At 40.2% G+C, this 18,314-nt stretch overlaps 2 protein-coding genes across 5 annotated transcripts in view; one reads left to right on the plus strand and one right to left on the minus strand.

Moving 5' to 3' along the window:
- Nucleotides 1-7,039, plus strand: part of Cfap69 (cilia and flagella associated protein 69) — a 72,616-nt gene extending 65,577 nt beyond the window's left edge. For all 4 annotated transcript variants that reach the window (XM_048433631.3, XM_048433632.3, XM_085684215.2 and 1 more), the window contains 6 exons: nucleotides 1,177-1,314; nucleotides 1,844-1,920; nucleotides 3,369-3,566; nucleotides 5,644-5,730; nucleotides 6,158-6,262; nucleotides 6,750-7,039. In XM_048433631.3, the coding sequence (XP_048289588.3) occupies nucleotides 1,177-1,314; nucleotides 1,844-1,920; nucleotides 3,369-3,566; nucleotides 5,644-5,730; nucleotides 6,158-6,262; nucleotides 6,750-6,917 (773 nt within the window). In that variant the 3' untranslated portion in view covers nucleotides 6,918-7,039. The remainder of the gene's footprint in view (nucleotides 1-1,176; nucleotides 1,315-1,843; nucleotides 1,921-3,368; nucleotides 3,567-5,643; nucleotides 5,731-6,157; nucleotides 6,263-6,749) is intronic.
- A 6,264-nt stretch (nucleotides 7,040-13,303) lies between these two features.
- On the minus strand, nucleotides 13,304-14,314 carry Fam237b (family with sequence similarity 237 member B). The gene has a single exon (XM_085684057.2). It carries the CDS (start codon nucleotides 14,312-14,314, stop codon nucleotides 13,895-13,897), a length of 420 nt encoding a protein of 139 aa, XP_085540183.2. The 3' UTR covers nucleotides 13,304-13,894.
- Nucleotides 14,315-18,314: the final 4,000 nt, after the last annotated feature.

Raw genomic sequence — 18,314 nt, forward strand, 5'->3', positions numbered from 1 at the left:
AATTTTATGTATAAACAAAGTGTTTGACAACAATATTTACAGTCTTTTGTAAATTTCTATTATAATTTCTATAATTTTCTTCTTACACAAAAGAAATTGATATCTAGTAAAAATATGTCAGATGTTCATCAGTTTTAACTGCCATAGACTATTGAGGTTGATGGAATCAGAGTGTAATCTACTTATAGAGTCTATAATACCAGGCTATGTCTTCTGAGCCTTTCACACTCAAATTGTCTTTTTAGCTAAACTCTTAGTAATATCTGTTATTAAAAATTCAGCTACTTCAAATGATCTCTGTCTCCCTTTTGCTATCTATGTTTTGAAGTAAAACATCAGTCAGCTTTTCTCTTTATGACATAATTTATAGACACCAATCAAAAATGTTGTACCACTATTGATGACATCATCTCATCTATAATTTTAAATTGACAAGTTTTTTTACATTAAATTTTTATCTTTAGAGAAGATACGGCTGTAGGCTGGAGAGAGGGCTCAGCAGTTAAGAGCACTTGCTCTCATCCAGAGGACCTGAGTTTGAATCCCAGCAGCCAGGTCACATGACTCACAACTGCCTGTACCTCCAGTTTCTGAAAGTCAGCACCCTCTTCTGGCGTCCGTTGGCACTCCCATACATGAGGCATACATACCCAGGCATACACACATAAATAAACCTTTTTAAAAATTAAAACTATAGCTGTGAGTTCTTTTTTTCCTTTTGAGACAGGATCACCTTATGTAGCCGCTGCTGTCCTGAGACTCTCTATGTAGACCAGGTTGGCCTCAAACTCACAGAGATTCACCTGATTCTGCCTCCCTGGTTCTGGGATTAAAAGCATATGCCATTATGCTCAGAGTAACTGTAATTTTTTATATTACATAAATAAGAAAAGTGAAAGCCATAAGTTTTGTGGCAGAGTGGGAAAATACACTGATTATGCTTTCATGGTATCCTTGGCCTGGCAGTGTAGCAGTGAGCTCAGCTATAGAGTGCTTACTTGCCAGACCTGGGGTGGATTCCTAGAACTTGGAAAAAAGAAAAATCAAAGCACTATATTTTTGTTTTAAATTTTAAATATATATTTCTATTTCGATCTGTTTTATATAGAGAAAATATCAAATAATCACTATAGTTTTTATCTCTTCTCTCCATGTTCCATGGTGCCCGATGGTTAGATACAAAGAAGCCTCTGTTTACTAGTTTCCAGGAAGAGCAGAAGATCATGCCCCTCCCTGCTAACTGCCCATCTATCGCAGTTATGGATGTCGCTGAGAACATCAGAGCAAAGATCTATGCTGTGCTGGGAAAATTGGGTAAGAAACCCCTGTGATTCCCAAGAGCTTCTGTGGGAAGAGTTCGCTGTGCTTTCTTTTGCCGCAGAGTCCACTGACACACGTGAGCTAAGCCCCTCTGGGCAGTAACTGCGTGCTGCCTCGGGACCTCAGTGTCCAAGTCAGAGCCGTGCCTGGGATGAATATATGAGAGAATAATGTGTTCAAAGAGCAGTTCTTTTTTGCTTTCCAGCAATTTCAGTGTGTAGCAGGACCATGAGCAGTTAATTCAGATGTTTAGGCTTAAACATTAGCATTCTAAATCATCTCAGTTTTTAAGGTCTTTGCTATCTATTAAGGACAAAGTTCTCATTTGCTCTTTAGCTTCTGATAGTGAATGCTCTCTGCCCACGGTCCAGAAGAATGAGTTCTTGCTAATGACCATGTGAGGATAACCTGCCAAAGCATTTGTAGTGGGAGTGTCTGTCTGCATTTGTTTTTAGAGTAGAACTATGAATCTCGAAATCATTTGCTCCTATTAAAATAATTCTCTCTGAACAAACTTTGATAGATTTTGAAAACTTACCTGGCCTATCTGCTGAAGATTTTGTCACCCTCTGTATAATACATAGATACCTTGATTTTAAAGTAAGTACCATTTTAGTAACTTAAAATCTATTTTATAAAAATAAATTTGGAAATGAAATATGTGTACATAACAATTGTTTACACACTCTCGTATTTTTTTCTGTTTTTCATATGATTATGATATAAAACCCAAAACAAACCATTCTTTGGATTTCTTCCATGAGAAGATGTTTTTTTATGGAGCCGACAGAGCCTCCCAGACATACAACAGAGTAGTTGTACATGTAAACTGACCAGTGGTTGTGACTGCATGCACAAAACTTGTACAAGAGAAAACCAAAGTCCCCGCGTGGCGCGGAGAGGTAGTAGGAAAATCTCACCGCTAGCGGAGGATCTCTAGACTCCTGACAGCTGCTTGGCTGGGAGGGTCTGTTTGCCGGGGGCAGGTCTCTAGAGCAGCTCCTCGTGCCCCCGTAGATGGCCCCATGCCCACACTCACACTGACAGCACTAGGTGGAGTCCATGTCCATGGTTTGACTGTTTGTTCTCAAAGAGAACTCTCGCACTCGAAAGGGAATATTGGGGGGAATAATTGAGGAGTAGAATAGAGGTAGACTTGTTAGATACATTATATGCATGGATGAAATTCTCCATCAGCCCAACCCTTAGCTTAGAAGAGAAGGTGAAAAGTACAGAGTCATTCTGAAGACTAACGGGATTGTAAAAACAGAAACATTACTCCTTGGAAAGCAGTCAAGCCGAAGTTAAGCAAATTATTGGTTATTAAGGTGTTACTACTTACCGAAGTATTTATAATTTCTTTGTGTCATTAATCAAATCTCACTTAAAAGTGACTAGGTTACTTAGTTCTCTGCTAAGTTAACTGAGTAAATAAATGTATCTGAAGTCTCAGGAAAATCTGAGGAAAACATTTTATTTCTGTTAATATTATGTATTTGGATGTTGAGAATGAAGAAGTCTTTCTTCAAATGAAAACGAAATCCAGTTGTATTCCTGTTTTAGATGATATAACTCTTTCTCTAGTTTTCAATATACTCTGCTCTAGTACCTTACTTTCAGAATGTGACACGGAGATTTAGCATAGTGAAACTGGAGTAAAAGCTCGAGATTCAAGTACATGTCTTTACTAGTAGGTGAAGACCAGGCTCCCTCTTCTAGGAGTCCCACATCCCACCCTCCCAGAGTGCCCTCGTCTGTCCCCCCAGATTCAGCATGGCCTAGCCTTCGGTATGACTGTAAGGAGCAATATTATCAATACTTTAGAAGGCTAAGCAGTTTCTGCAGCTGTGAGAGGAAGTAACTGTAAACCAGAATTCTCAGATGGAGCTGGTGTCCATACCATTCTCAGCACATCTAACTTATGCCCGAGAACTAAGTTAGGAAAAGCTTAAACATTAATAAGATGACCACTACCTAAGGAATTATGTAAAATTGTTTCCCTTACTTTTGTTAATTTAAATTTCTCACGTTAAACTTTGCCGTGACAGATTGGAGAAATATGGAATGAAGTATGTGAAGAAATAAAATTGGAAAAATTAAAACTAGTTGCTTCAGATAAATTGTCTTTGGAGTCTATTACAGCAGCAACAGAAAATATTGGAAAGATGGTCGCCTCCCTGCAGAGTGAGATGATTGAGAGCCAGGCACGCCAAGACGTGCAGAATGAGCAGAGAGTATACGCAAAGGTAAGCTGAGGGCGCCCTTGTGCCCCTGAGCCTCTGGGGCCCAGGCTGTTCATTTCAGTGCACAAAGTAGATGAGGTTGTCCATCAAATGGATTTATCTTATCTGTTAATATTTGAGCATTGGATTGTTTTCCTTTCTGTAATAGTTATTTTCAATGTCTTTGTGCAATTTTAAAGGAAACTATGGAGTTAAGAGTTTAAAAATCTAATCACTGTTATCAGTGTTGGTTTTGCATTATAATTTAATTTCCTGTTTTCTTTTCTCTGTGTGTATTTGCAGTGTATGCTTATTTCCACATTATACATAAATGTGGAAGCCAGAGGTGGGCGACATTCAGTATCTTTCTTACCCATTCTCCACAGGGTTTCTCTCTGAGCCTGGAGCTCACCCACTCCACTTGACTGACAGCCAGAAAGCCCCAGAGAGCTTTCTGTCTCTTTCTCTGATCAGTAGAATTACAGGCATAGGCCACCATGCCAGGCTTTTTATGTGGATTCTGGAGATGCGAACTCAGATCTGTATGCTTGAACACAAGCAATTTGCTGGCTGAGTTATCTCCCCAGCCCTGTAATTTGATTTCCATACTCATATATTTTACAGAGTAAAGAGATCTTGACACACTTTCTTAGCCATGTCCAACATGGTTCTAAAAGTTGAAACCTTCTTAAATATATGCTTTGCTGGGGACTGGGTGGCTAGAGAGATAACTCAGTGGTTAAGAGCATCGACTGCTCTTCCATAAGACCTGGGTTCAACTCCCAGTACTCATGTGGCAGCTAACAACTGTCTGTAACTGCAGTTCCAAAGGATCCAGCACCCTCAGACAGCCATGAATGCAGGCAAAATACCAATGTACATAAAATTTAAAATTTAAATATATACTTTTAATATATTCTGACGGTTTATCTATAATGGAGCTCATAACTTCATAGGAAGGTAAACCTGTCTTTCACACCTCACTCTGTCACAGCCCTTTACTGTTTGGCCATCTACAGACTTAGCCATCCATCAGCTCCATCCTCACCTCAGTTCCGAAACACTTGTGAGCACTGAGTCTGTACATGCCTGTGTAAACTGGCCTGGTTTAGCTAAACAGAGAATGAACCCGGAAAATAGCAGCCTTTCCCTAAAGCTTTGCACAGCTGAGAAACTGCAACATAGTTTCTTTGACCATCTAAGAGGCTTTTAAACAATGTCATCCCTAGACAAATGAGTGTTTGATTCTATAGCTTAGGACCTGTGTCCATTCTCTGGGCAAAGTTTTTATGACATGAGTATCACTGTAAGCCGGTTGATCTGCTCAGAACTGGGAAGAAAAGATGGACCTTATGCTGCCTCTTGGCCACTAGTTCTTTTGAATTACAGAACCTTTGTCGTCTTGACTGGATTTTTATTGTCATACCTCTGTCCCCACTTTTAAACAGTTCCTAAGTAGCCCTAAGAATATTGTATTTATCATGGTATTATGCTTGTGTCTATGATGCACATACACACATCCTCTGATCATGCATTTGGTGGTGACACAAATGTGTTAAGACACACAGAGATCAAGATTAGCAGTTCCCCTCTGGACCGCAGCATCACACCACTCCAGCAGTCTCACAAAACTGCCAACATATTTACAGTCACGATGAAAATAGTTTACAGCTTAATTTTGTCTGAACTTAGGATCAGTGACAGCAGAACCTCTCTGTTTTCACCGATGACTTTCTTTTTAAATCCCGTGTTCAGGTTTCTCTAGACTGTAATGTCTTCACAAGCAGGAACTGTGTAAAGCATTCAGTCTTGCTGGGAATGTTTAATGTTCACGTGTCTCAGCAGTCTGCTTTACATTGCGTGGAGAGTGAGTTACCTTTTTCATTTTAATTTCATTTAATCAATACAAGCTCAAATTAAAGACTTGTATCTCCCAACAACTCTGTTTTTAAAATTAAGTTATATTTTATAGTTACTTTTTTAGTCAGCCTCAAATTTTTAAATTTAGCAAAATGGAGGCACTTCCTTTAAAATGGGGACTTCCAGGCCTTCTGGTATGTTTCATAGAAATTGAAATTCCTGATTTTCTCGTCTTTTCCAGATACAGGCCACACATAAGCAAAGAGAACTGGCTAACAAATCATGGCAGAACTTCCTGGCTAGAACATCAAATGCTAAAACATTAAAGGTAGGATTTTTTATTTTATTTTTATTTTACTGTTTTTGTTTTTTTGTTTTGTTTTGTTTTTATTTTTTTGAGACAAAGTTTCTCTTGCTTTGGAGCCTGTCCTGGAACTAGCTCTTGTAGACCAGGCTGGCTTTGAACTCAGAGATCCACCTGCCTCTGCCTCCCAAGTACTGGGATTAAAGGCATGCGCCACCACCGCCCAGCAAAGGTAGGATTTTTAAAGCACTACAGTATACACAACAACTAGCCAGTCTTGAGGACAGAGTGCCCTGTTCCATAGTGTGAACTTTCTTATTGAAGGATCCCATTTCTGTAAGCAGGAGCATGGGGAGGGAATAGGAGAGTAAGTGTACCTTCTTTATAAGCACCATCTACCATGTTTTACTAGCAATTAATACCGTTTTCTTTCTAATTTAAAAATCTTCAGAAAGCAAAAAGGCTCCAGGAAAAGGCTATAGAATCCTCCAAATACAGTGAACGGCCACAAAATGCAATATTTCACCAAACAGTTATTAAAGGTCTTAACACAACGGTAAGGTTATTTTTTCCCCACATCTCTTTCTTAATAGATATTAATTTAGGCTGCCAAAATGTTGCTTCTATGGGAACTTTTGCCTCATATATTTTGCTTTTTGTTGCTCAAATTTTCCTTCATTAAGGCCTCTCCAAAATACTTTTCCCTTTCTTTCCCCCCACTCTGCAGTGCTAGGTTAGAGCAGACACAGCTCCCCAGGTTTTCCTAAGAAGTTGTTGCCAGCACTGGTCAATGCATTGGTCGCATCTTTCTCGAAGGATGAGCACAGTTCTCCTTTGCCTGGCAGTAGACCTGTGAGCATACCAGCTTTCTTAGTGATTTCAGTTTGTCCCTGGCCACAAAACTAATGAGTGACAGAATAATTCCAGCCCGCTTTCTTGTCCCCAAAGTCCTTATCTCAAAGCAAACCATAGGATATGTGGCTTTTCTCTTACCAAAAATGTTTGTCAGTGGGCATTTAGATATTTGTCTTCTCCTCTTCCAGGTCCCTTCAGGTCGGGTGGTGACAGTGGAAAGCACTCCTGCCCGGTTACTGGGAGGACCTCTGGCTGACACAGACATTGCTCTTAAAAAGCTGCCTATTCGGGGAGGAGCTTTGCAGCGGGTGAAGGTGAAGACCCTGAGTGAGCCGAAAAGGAACGCCCCTATGTGACACGCTCCAGACCCTTTCTGAAATAAATTCTTCTTATCATTTTTCAGCTAAATGTATATTTATATACAATTGTAAGGCAAAAATTTACAATAAATATTTTAGTAAAATATTATAAAATTAAAGTCAGGGTAATACAGTTTATTTTTATTAAAAACATCAGCATATATATCAGAAAAGAGCTCACCACTATCTTTGGAAAAACTGTTGGTCCCTTAACTGAAATTGTAAAGTTTGTTTATCAGTTAGGACTTTGGGCTATATATCAATGACTTCAAATAGTCTACTCTAAAGGACATTTTTGTGAACTTTGTAGCTACAAAGTCCTTCCTGAGATACATAGACTGTGGGTGCTGTTGGATCAAAGGCTGACACTGACTCAGGAGAGGTTTGCTTCCAGCAGTCCTCCTTACATTCTTCTTATGGAGAAGAGTGGATGCATTTTCTCTACAATTTGTGCAGCGCTCTCCACATCTTGGAACCCTTGATTGGTCACATGACAACTCTGGAGCTCCTCACCTTGAAGTTGGCCAGATCTGAGAACTCCTTGTTCTTGGAGCCATAAACAGTCCAAAATCATCTAAAATTTCTAGATGGAGTCAGGAATCAATGTGCTATCATCAGACAGATACATGAACACCAGGAGCAACAAAAATATGTTGGTGAAAATAGAAAATAAATGTTATCTACTATAAAATGCAAATGTCAGTCACGCTAAACAGCAAAAATAAAAATACAGATACAGGTGCTTTTACTGTTAATATATAAATTTTCAAAGTGGAGCTGGAGAGGTGGTTCAGTGGTTAAGAGCACTGACTGCTCTTCCAGAGGACGCAGGTTCAATTCCCAGTGCCCACATGGTGGTTCACAACCATCTATAACTCCAGTTCCAGAGGATCATATCCCTCTTCTGCTCCCCTCAGGTACCAGACACTCACATACACAGACATACACAAAAATTTTAAATTAAGTAAGTAAAAGTCTGAAGCTATTTCTAGTGCTATTTTCCTACTGGGGAAGTGACAAGCAGTGTGTGAGGAAACAGAAGAACGCAGCATGAGATGTTCAGACAAGCAGCACCAAATCGCGTCTCCTTTCTCTCTGGCACACCATAGTCCTTATGTCTAGAGCTAAGTGCAATGAACCTTCTCAGCATCTGTAGACTGTGAACTTCCTCAGACTCTTAGTTCCCTAACGGCAAGGGAGAGAACATGTGTAGTTTATTATTATGATCAACACCTCAGGAAATGAGTTAGTGATGTTGGCCTTGACTCTTGCAGCCTTTCCCTTGAGGTCTTCAAATGAACTGTCCTCAAAAAGAAGAATCAGCCCACAGGATACTATGCATGTGATCCTGAGCAAGGACAGCATGTTAAAGCAGCTGGAATATAAATACTTCGAGGTTCTTAATGCTTTCCTCCAGTTGTAAGGCATAAGTACCAAGGTATAAACATAAACAAGTTACAGAAAAATTGATGTGACTCAGTTGAGTACCAGTTTTGCACACAGTACGTAGTCCTGTCTCCAGATTGACTTAGCCTGACCACTGCTCTGCTCATTAGGAAGAGAGACGACAGAATAAGACAGGTTATTTTCTAGCAGCTTTGTACCACATGGTGTTTATTGTGCTGACAGGAAGCAGTGCTTGCTGCAGAGACCTTACAGACGGTAAGCAGATCTCTAACGCGTTTGTCTGGTACAGTTCCAGCCACTGTACAGTGAGCAAGTGGGTCCACCTCTCTGATAGCACCATAAACATTTCTGCTTTGCTCTCTTTATATCCTGTTCATGCTCCTCTCGATTCTTAGTGGATTTGCTGTCTAGGCTTCCCTGCCTGAGGGGTGGACAGTATTTTCTCCCGTGAGTCAGCTAAGATGAAATTCCAAGCTTTCCAACTGAAACGTGTACTAATCAAGTAAATAAAACTTGCGTTTTGGAATCAGAATTAGCTGGTTTGTACCCTTAAGGTCTCTGGAAATTCATCAGTTATGCATTAAGTTAAATGAACTGTGCATAAACCCAAACCCATGAAACAGATTTTGAGTCTGCAGTAGTAAAATGATAAAAATGCTGACCTTAAAAATAAAAAATAGCTGGTTTCATCAGATAACTCTGCACAAAGAAAGAGAACCATACCCCTGTTACTCAATACCATTTCTGGAATTCTTTTAGCTTCGTTTTGATGTCACTGAACTGCTTTTGCCGGGCGGTGGTGGCACATTCCTTTAATACCAGCATTTGGGAGGCAGAGGTAGGTGGACTCTGTAAGTTTGAGGCCAGCTTGGTCTACAGAGCAAATTCCAGGACAGGCTTCAAAACTACACAGAGAAACTCTGTCTCAAAAAAACCATAAAATAAAAATAATAATAATAAAATAAAAACAACAAAGCAGAACAGCACTTCCTTTGAGCTATTTATTATGTCACTGTTTTTCCACCTTCTGTCTGTCTGTGATGAAAACTCTGAGCACCAAAGACTCAGGTTCTCACCAGTGTTTCCTCTACCTCAGTGAGTGTTTGCCAAATGAATGAAGGACAAACACGAGTGAGGTTTTCTATACAGATGAGGATATGATTTTTTTTAAAGATTTCTTTATTATGTGTACAGTGTTCTGCCTGCATGTGTGTCTCTACACGTTAGAAGCTGCCTACATGTGTGCCTGCCTGCCAGAAGAGGGCACCAGATCTCATTATAGATGGTTGTGAGCCACCATGTGGTTGCTGGGAATTGAACTCAGGACCTTTGGAAGAGCAGCCAATGCTCTTAACTTCTGAGCCATCTCTCCAGGCCTGAGGTCATGATTTTTTCCATTTACTGTGGGGAACAGATGCTGCAGTCCTGAGTGAATGTGTGTTGCTGATGTTAGCACAGCATCGTGGATCACAAAGATTCAGACCTACAGGAATGGCAAACCCTTCCCTGGGTCAGGCTCAGCAAATGGCAGTGCTCCCCTGAGCAAACACAAATATTGACAGTGTATACAGAAAGCATCAGCCACAGCTTCCTCCTTCTTGATGATTACAGCCTGAGACTGCTCAGGGACAGAGACCTCCCACTGAGACACACCGACCCCTCTTGCTTTGCTGTACATAATAAATGAGCTTCCTGGCTGCAGAGAGGGAATCCATCCCACCTGATCCGAACTTCACTGTGTGTGTGCCTGTCACTCCCACATCTCCCCATCAGGTTTCCAGGGCCAACCAATGCAGGATAGGAGAATTTCCTGGGAGAAATTTTAACATCTCTAAAATCATTAAAATTGCTTACAACGAGTTGTTCTAAAACAGTGTTTTAGAAGTGTTCTTATTTTAAAATTTCTTTAAAATGTATTTCTGTGTGCTTACATGTGTGCCACATGCAAATAGGGGCAAGAGGACAGTTTGCCCTTCCACCACGAGGAGCCGAGGGTTGGAACTCAGGTCACCAGCTTTGGTGGTGAGCACCTTTGCCCACTGATCCTCTCTCCAGCCCAATGACATTATTTTTAAATAATCTACTGTAGCAGAATATAATTTAGGAGAATGAGGAGATCATTTGTAATCTATTTTAACTTTATTAAAATTGAAGTGTTTATTATTGACTGAATACAATTTTCACAGTTACTATAGGTGATTGATGACAACAGTTCAATTTTTAGACTCAAATTACACAGTCTTGCTTTATGGCACCGTACTATCAAACTGTCATTATTCGTGTGCAGATTATGAGAGCTATTATATTGACTCCAAGGAAAGCCATGACACCTTTCAGCCTGCCTGTAGAAAATGGATTTCAGTCATCTCACTAGACCAGCTGATTTCCAGAGCCCAAGGCTCCTCCCTTAACGGGTAAAATATTCTCAACTTAAAAATATATTGGACCTACAGTCTCATTCTGCTTGCGACCTAACTAGTATATGTAATACTCGGTTACATAAAATAATACTTGTGTGGTAGTTTGAAAGAAAATGGCCCTAATAGACTCCTAGGGAGTTGCCCTATTAGTTGTGACCTTTTTGGAATAGGTGTGGCCTTGTTGGAGGAAATGCATCACTGGGGGATGGGCTTTGAGGTTTCAGAAGCTCAAACTAAATCTGAAGCTCCAGATTTAGAACTCTCAGACCCTCTCCAGCACCACGCCTGCCGACGGTCTGTCGTATTCCCCGCCTTGTTGATAATGTACGAAACCTCGGAAATTGTAAGTCAGTCCCAATTAAGTGTTTTCCTTTATAAGAGTGCCATGGGCTTAGTCATAATGTCTCTTCACAGAAACAGACCCTAACTAAGGCAGCTTGTCCAGTCATATTTGAAAAGCAAAGAGGTTTGTTTATTCTTTTTCTTTTATATTTCAAGACAAGATTTCTCTGTGTAGCCTTGGCTATCCTGGACCTTGCTCTGTAGACCAGGCTGGCCTCCACCGCACAGGTCTGCCTGCCTCTGCCACTGAACTGCAAATACTGGGGTTAGAGGCATGTACCACTGCAGGTGGTTTTTTCCTTCTTTAACATTGAAGGTTCTTATCCTGATGTTTGTGTACCTTCCTTAAATTTGTGTATGTATATAAAACCCTTATTAAAGCCCTAGTAGTACTTCATGAGAATTTGGGATTGGTTCTAACTCAGATAATATACCCCCTTTATTTCAAGGTTTATTCAAGTTAAACCATCAGACAATTACATTTTTATCCAGTATTATTTTTGCTGTTTTTTTAAGTTTGCTTATATTTAGTTTGTTTGTGCCTATATCATGTTGCACAGAGAAAGATATGTCATAATCATCAAAACACTTGAAAACAATGTTTTTCATGATGTTTCCACAATAGCCAATCAGGAAATCTATAGGACGATTTCTGTTGGTTCTTTGTCCTGGAAAAGTGTGGAAATTTTCTAAACATCTGTTTTGTTCTTCTTGTAAATATGAAAATCTTCAAACTGCTTTGAGGCCCTCTCACTTTGGAACTTAGAAACCTCACCAAGTTTACAGGTCTTTTTGTCAAAGACATAGGCTGGGAGTGGGCAGGGGTGAGATGGGCAGCGGTGGGGTGGGCAGAGGGTAGCATTAGGTATCTTCCTCTACTACTCTCTCATTTCCTGAGAACAGGCTTCTCTCTGAGTCTCGTTCACCAATTCTATTAGGCTGGTTGTCCAGGAAGCGCCAGGGATCTTCCTGTCTCTTTCCCAGTACTGGGCTAACAGACATGCTCCTCTGCCTGAGTATCTAATCTTAGCCCTATGTTTGTGCCACAAGCACTTTACCAACTGGAGCCACCTTTCAAGTCTCCAAAGTATTGACGTGAAGCATAAGATGAAGTCATTACTATAGAAGTATTGACTTGAAGCATAGGATGAAGTCATTACTATAGAAGTATTGACGTGAAGCACAGGATGAAGTCATTACTATAGAAGTATTGACTTGAAGCATAAGATGAAGTCATTACTATAGAAGTATTGACTTGAAGCATAAGATGAAGTCATTACTATAGAAGTATTGACGTGAAGCATAGGATGAAGTCATTACTATAGACCATACTTGTCTATTGGTAGTTTCCTGAAACCATACCTTGCCACGGCAATTTCCTCATCCACTGTGTGCCATTCTTGGGTTTGGCACATTCCTTTAAAGCTGCATACTGCTGATGGATTTGGGTGTGAGTTGCAAATAATATAAAAATGACTGTGAGCATGAAATGTGACTGACATAATGTCTAGGCAAAAGTCCATCATGCTGTGTGTGCTTTGCTAAATTGTAGCTTCTTCATTTTTGTTTGTTGTTCCTTTTTGAATGTTGTGATGGTATGAATTATACCACAGGGCTGGAGAGATGTCTCAGAGGTTGAGAGCACTGACTGCTCTCCCAGAGGATTTGGGTTCAATTCTTGGCACCCACATGGTAAGTCCCAACTGTCTGTAACCCCCATGCCAGGGGATCCAATGTGTTCTTCTAGCCTCTGCAGGCACTGCACACGCATAGTGCACACACACACACACACACACACACACACACACACAGAGGAAACATGTCCATACACTTAAAAAAGAACTGTATCATAAAGGTTTTAGTCCTAATATATAGAAAATATTTAATATATAAGATGGATTGGTATTGAAATGTAATTTCAGAAAGCAAACAACATATCAATATTAAATATCACTTTTAGATACTGGTATTAGTTGGGGCAAGTTTTAAAGTCAATATTAGGGTACCCAACACTATAAAATTAATTACAACTTCACTCCACTGATTAGTTTTTAAAAATTATATTTTCAGGTGAAGTAGTTTCAAAACAAAGGCAACTTGACAAAATGCTTTTTAAATAACATTATTGACAAATTACTTAAATATATGCAAATAATCCAATAACTATTAATAAATAATATATTTATATAATATATTATATTATATATTATATTATATTATATAATAATATAGCTAGAGAAAGAAAGTCACCAGATGAAGAAACTGAAAATCAGAATTTTAATTACAACAGGAGATTTGATTTGGCAAGTACTGACAGGATTCTGCTCTCAGTTGGCATCTTGCTTGAGGTATTTTTTTGTGTTTTCCTTCCTAAATGTAAAACATGTTTTATAATCTAGTTCTGTAGTATTGAGGGAAATTAATATTTCTTAATATAAGAGTCCATTCTACTGTGCAACCCAGTTGAAAATGTTTTGTTCAAAAGACTGCAACAAGCCTGGTATTTAAGTCTTACACTATGAATACAGAGCCATACGACTTTTTTATGAACCACTCATGGGGGGGCAATAAGATGATTTTAATGATCTAGCAAGATTTATATTCCAAGATCATTTATAATCAAGCACTCTCATGATTTCCAGATAATGTAAAAAATATTTATTTTAATTAGAAAATGATAATTTTCTTATTCTTTTAACTAGTTTTATAATTATTATAAGAAAATAAACAAGACAAATTTGCTAACTAGATAAACCTGAAATAATCAGAAGTACTAAATATCAAATTTTTAATAATGCCACTTCGCTACTTCCGAAGGTAAACCTTTAAATCACCTTTTGTCATTTTCTGTAGAAAATTATATTTGGAAGATACCACCTGTCTTCTGCCCATTCCGTGAGACCTTGAAAGCAAACAGTCTATATACATGTCCCAGAAGTCTTGGGCTATGTTTAAGAAGATACTATAATGCCCAGGCCGCTGAGATTTTTGCAAGAACAACATGAAATTCCAGAAGGCATCCACGTTGTGCTCTATCTTGAGTTCCTTGAGGTCTATGAGTGTCAGCGAGCATGCGTTCCAGCACTGAAGATCCACATCTTCTGTGATGCCCGCGCTGATGCTGGCAAGCACTCCCTTTTGAAACTCAAAGTTAGCGTTCGTGAGATTGAACAGCATGATGCAGCCCAGGGGAAGGTAGACCCATCTCCTTGCGGCAGAACCCATCCTATATGAGGAAAAAGAGAAGTTAGAAAGAAAGAGAGAGAGAGAGAGAGAGAGAGAGAGAGAGAGAGAGAGAGAGAGAGAGGAGAAAGAAAAGAAAAGAAAAAGTGGTATAGTTGAATGTGTATTTGTTGGTTTTCCTCTGAGCTGATGACTCTGAGACCTTCCTTTGAAGAGGTATTAGAATTCTGGCTTGATAACCAAGAATCTTTGGGAGTCCCTGAAATCCAGTGTGTGCTTGTATAGATGTGATGTGTGTTTCCTCGCAGACCCTTACAGCTGCACAAAACCTTAAAAACTTGCATTCCCTCTCCCTTGTACAGATTAGTACACTCTGCAGTGATGTGCTCTCCTGCCTCGCTGTCCAGGAGGACTGAAGTGCACCTCATTCTGTATGTGGTTATGGGAGGTTTTGTTGAGTTTTAATTGAATTATTAGAAATCTACTTACTTAATGGCATTGGATATCTCAAATATTCCTATTTGTTTTGTTTTCCACTAAAAAATATCTGTTGAGCCCTCCTGTCTTGTGGATCCTGACTTTTCTTAAGTTGTTTGGGACTAGCTTAGAGATGAAGATACATCCATAAAATGAGCAGAAAATAAGGTGGGCACAAGCTAGTGTGAGATGGTACAGGGTCAGTTACTGGTCAGCAAATACTGCATTGTTCTAGTGGCTTCTCTGCAAAGTTTCCCTGTCAGTTGGTTCCTCAGCAAATCGACCTAGAACACATGGGTAAAGATCGAGGACTAACTTGTCAATAGATTGCCAATATTTCATCCAGACTGTGGGTTCTCTCAATGCTCCTATACACTCCCTCCTCAACAGCCATCTCAGGCAGATGCGGTGAAGAACCTGGAGCCCATAATCCAAGGCATCTCCTTTCTGCATACTGCCTTTCTCCTTTCCTCATTAAAAGAAACTAATTTCTTTTTAAGAAAGAAAAATTTAATCAATATTCAGGTCGTTTTACACTATCGGTAATTGTGCAGATTGCATGCAGAGTGAGCTGACTTTGCAGGTGACAATCCTAAAAGGGTGTGAGGAGTGAGTTCCAAGATTTTCCCCTCTCCCCAGCAATTGGTTGATTTCCCGACCAACGCCCTTTCCATCGATGGGACGTAGAAGAGTAACCCTTCCCAGGAACCGGGGAACCGAGTACCTTCCGTGAATGTCCATGGCGCGTCCCAGCACGATGGTACCCGAATGTGCCTCCGGCTGCGGAACCGATCGTGTCCGTGCAAGCTCCTGACTCGGGAGCAGAGATGTCAGTTCAGGCTCGGGACGTCCCACCCCAGGAAGCTGGAGGAAGGTGGAGACGGTTCTGCAGGACCCCGGATCGCAGGGGTTGGGAGTGGAACTCTGCGCTGAGCTGGCGGCTCTGTTCCGCGCTCCTCACCGGAGACAGACTGGCGGGACAGCGCTCCTTTTCTAGACAGAGCAAGCCCAGAGTGGATGGCCACGCCCCCTCGGGGGTCCCCGGGTCCGCCACTCCTCCTGCCACTGCCCACCCAGGCTTCGCTCCATCGTGATCACGTCTGTCTTTCTTCCTGGCTCCCTCAATCTGTTCTCTGAGACTCGTGTTGGCGGTAGGCAGCCATCATCCCCGAGTTATCTTCTCTCCCTAGACACCCAACGACCGCGCCTGTGTCCACGGGGAAATTCTCTTAAGGCTGGAGAGCTGTTAAAAATCCCAAGCCTCCCTGATGGGTTCTAACCTCCAGCTCATCACCATTTTAAATTATGAACATTAACCTGTTCACTAACACAAGTATGACCTCTCTTGTACCTAAGCACAGTTTAACTCTGGGAAAGGTTTTCTGTAGCCTTCAGTAGAAGGAAGACTTCAGAAAGTCTCTTTCATGGTATGCCTGCGGTTTTATTGCCTATGGTTCCAGCCTTGGGCCATCGCTAGCACAATCATAGGGGATTATGCCTGTTTCCTATGCTCAAACTCCATGGCAAGTCAACTGAATGAGATAGAAAATCAAATCAAATCAAAGTCCGATTTATCCATTCTTCCCGTTAGGCAGGTCTCCTTTGCGTGCAACTTCTTGAGCTAGGATGGAGATGGATTCACTGTCCCTTCCTCTACACTAAAAAGACGTCCTCATCAAGTAAAAGCTCCTAGCAGTTCTTTCCTGGTCTCCTCACATGCGTGGAGGTTTGTCGCGGCTAACCATAATATCTTGTGTCTTGATCTTAACTCCTTCCTGCATCCCTTCTGCCTCCAGGACCAACTCCTACATAAAACTGAGTTAAGAATAGGGGAGTATTTGTTCCCAGAGTTTGTAGGACTCATATAAATCCATCTCACGGCAATACATTTCTCCAGTGTTTCAGGTGCCTCAGTCCCCAACTATTCACAGGTTCTCAAAGTAGACAGATCAAAAATTTCTTATATAATACCTCTTCTGAAATCTGAAGTTTGTACTCTTCCATGGAATTCTCTCACTAACCAAAACTGCTGTCCGATTTCACATGATTCTATGCGCGCACGCACGCGCGCACACACACACACACACACACACACACACACACACAGTGCCTTAAGAAAGCAATTTCTTGTACCTTCCAATTAGTGTTAGCTATTCAATAGTTTCTTCTAAAACGAATTAGCTATTATTTATGCTAATAACCATGAAAATTATGGTTATATCTTTGTTAAAAATAACTTTCCACAACTATTGTACCTATATGTAGATATTGCAAATGTTTTAAAGAATAGCCATAAAACATAAGAGGCAGGCAGTGGTTGGTGTACCTCTTTCCAATTTCACTTCCCTTATATCACTACAAAATACTTGAAATATAAAGTATTGCAAAATATATATGAAAACAGTAGCTTTTTTAATAAATGAAGCTGGGGCTTGGTGATCCATAGAGATTAAAATTTAATTGAGATTACTTCCCCATAATATCACCAAACTCAATCCCAGGGATATTAAAAATTGAAATGTAAAAAAATGAAATTTCATAACTTTAAGACTTAAGAATATCTTTATGATTTGAAGTTGGGAAAGATTTTTAATGGTAAAGATAAAAGAAAGTGGTGTTTAACTATTATAATAAATATAAAAAGTAGGGCTTGGAATAGTAAGTATTCAGAATACTTACCTACCATGCCTTAGGCCATGAGCTCAGTTCCCAATACCTCCCCCAAAATTCAAAGCAAAGATATTTTTTAATTATAAAGAATAAGATCTTTCATCATATATAACCACAAGGCAATTATAATTAGGAGCTAAAACAAGAACTTTCTGTGGAATCAACAAGAAAAAGATAAATGTCCCAATAGAAATCTGTGATCTTTTATGTTTGTTTGTTTGCTTGCTTACTTGTTTTGCTTTTTGAGACAGAGTTTCTCTATGTAGCCATGGCTGTCCTGGAACTCTCTCTGTAGGCCAGGCTGGCCTCTAACTCACAGAGATCCACCTGTTTCTGCCTCCCTAGTGCTTGGATCAAAGGCATGGGCTACCACTGCCCATCTTGAAATCTGAGGTCTTAAAGAGACATTTCCCAGATAACACACACAAAAAAAATAAACACAGAAGCATATTCATAATGGCATGGTAATCAAGTAAGTACAAATTTAAACTCCAATGAGATATTAATTCACACCTAGCAGATAATAAGTCTTAGACTATCAAGTGATGATGAGCACAGCAGGTGTATTAAAGTTCCCCACAGAACCAGAACACACAAAGACATAAACGTGAGTAACTGAGCCTTGCATTGTGGAGCTAGAGGTTCAGGACAGCGGGCGGTAGAGTTCCAGTCTGAGTCCAAAGACCTGAAAGCTAGAAGCGCACTAACGACCCAGCCCACGAGGTCAGGAAGAAAGCCAACTCCCTTTCTCAGTCTCTTTGTTCTGTCAGGCCCTTGGTGGCTTAGATGATGCCCGCTCAACTGACTGGAACAGTAAGGCAGTCTGCTTATTCAATTTGCCATTTCAAACACTAATCTCACTCAAAACGAAACCCATAGACTCACCCAGAAATGT

This window comes from Myodes glareolus, chromosome 27 (assembly GCF_982192425.1).
Source record: "Myodes glareolus chromosome 27, mMyoGla1.1, whole genome shotgun sequence".
In the NCBI taxonomy this organism is placed as follows: domain Eukaryota; kingdom Metazoa; phylum Chordata; class Mammalia; order Rodentia; family Cricetidae; genus Myodes; species Myodes glareolus.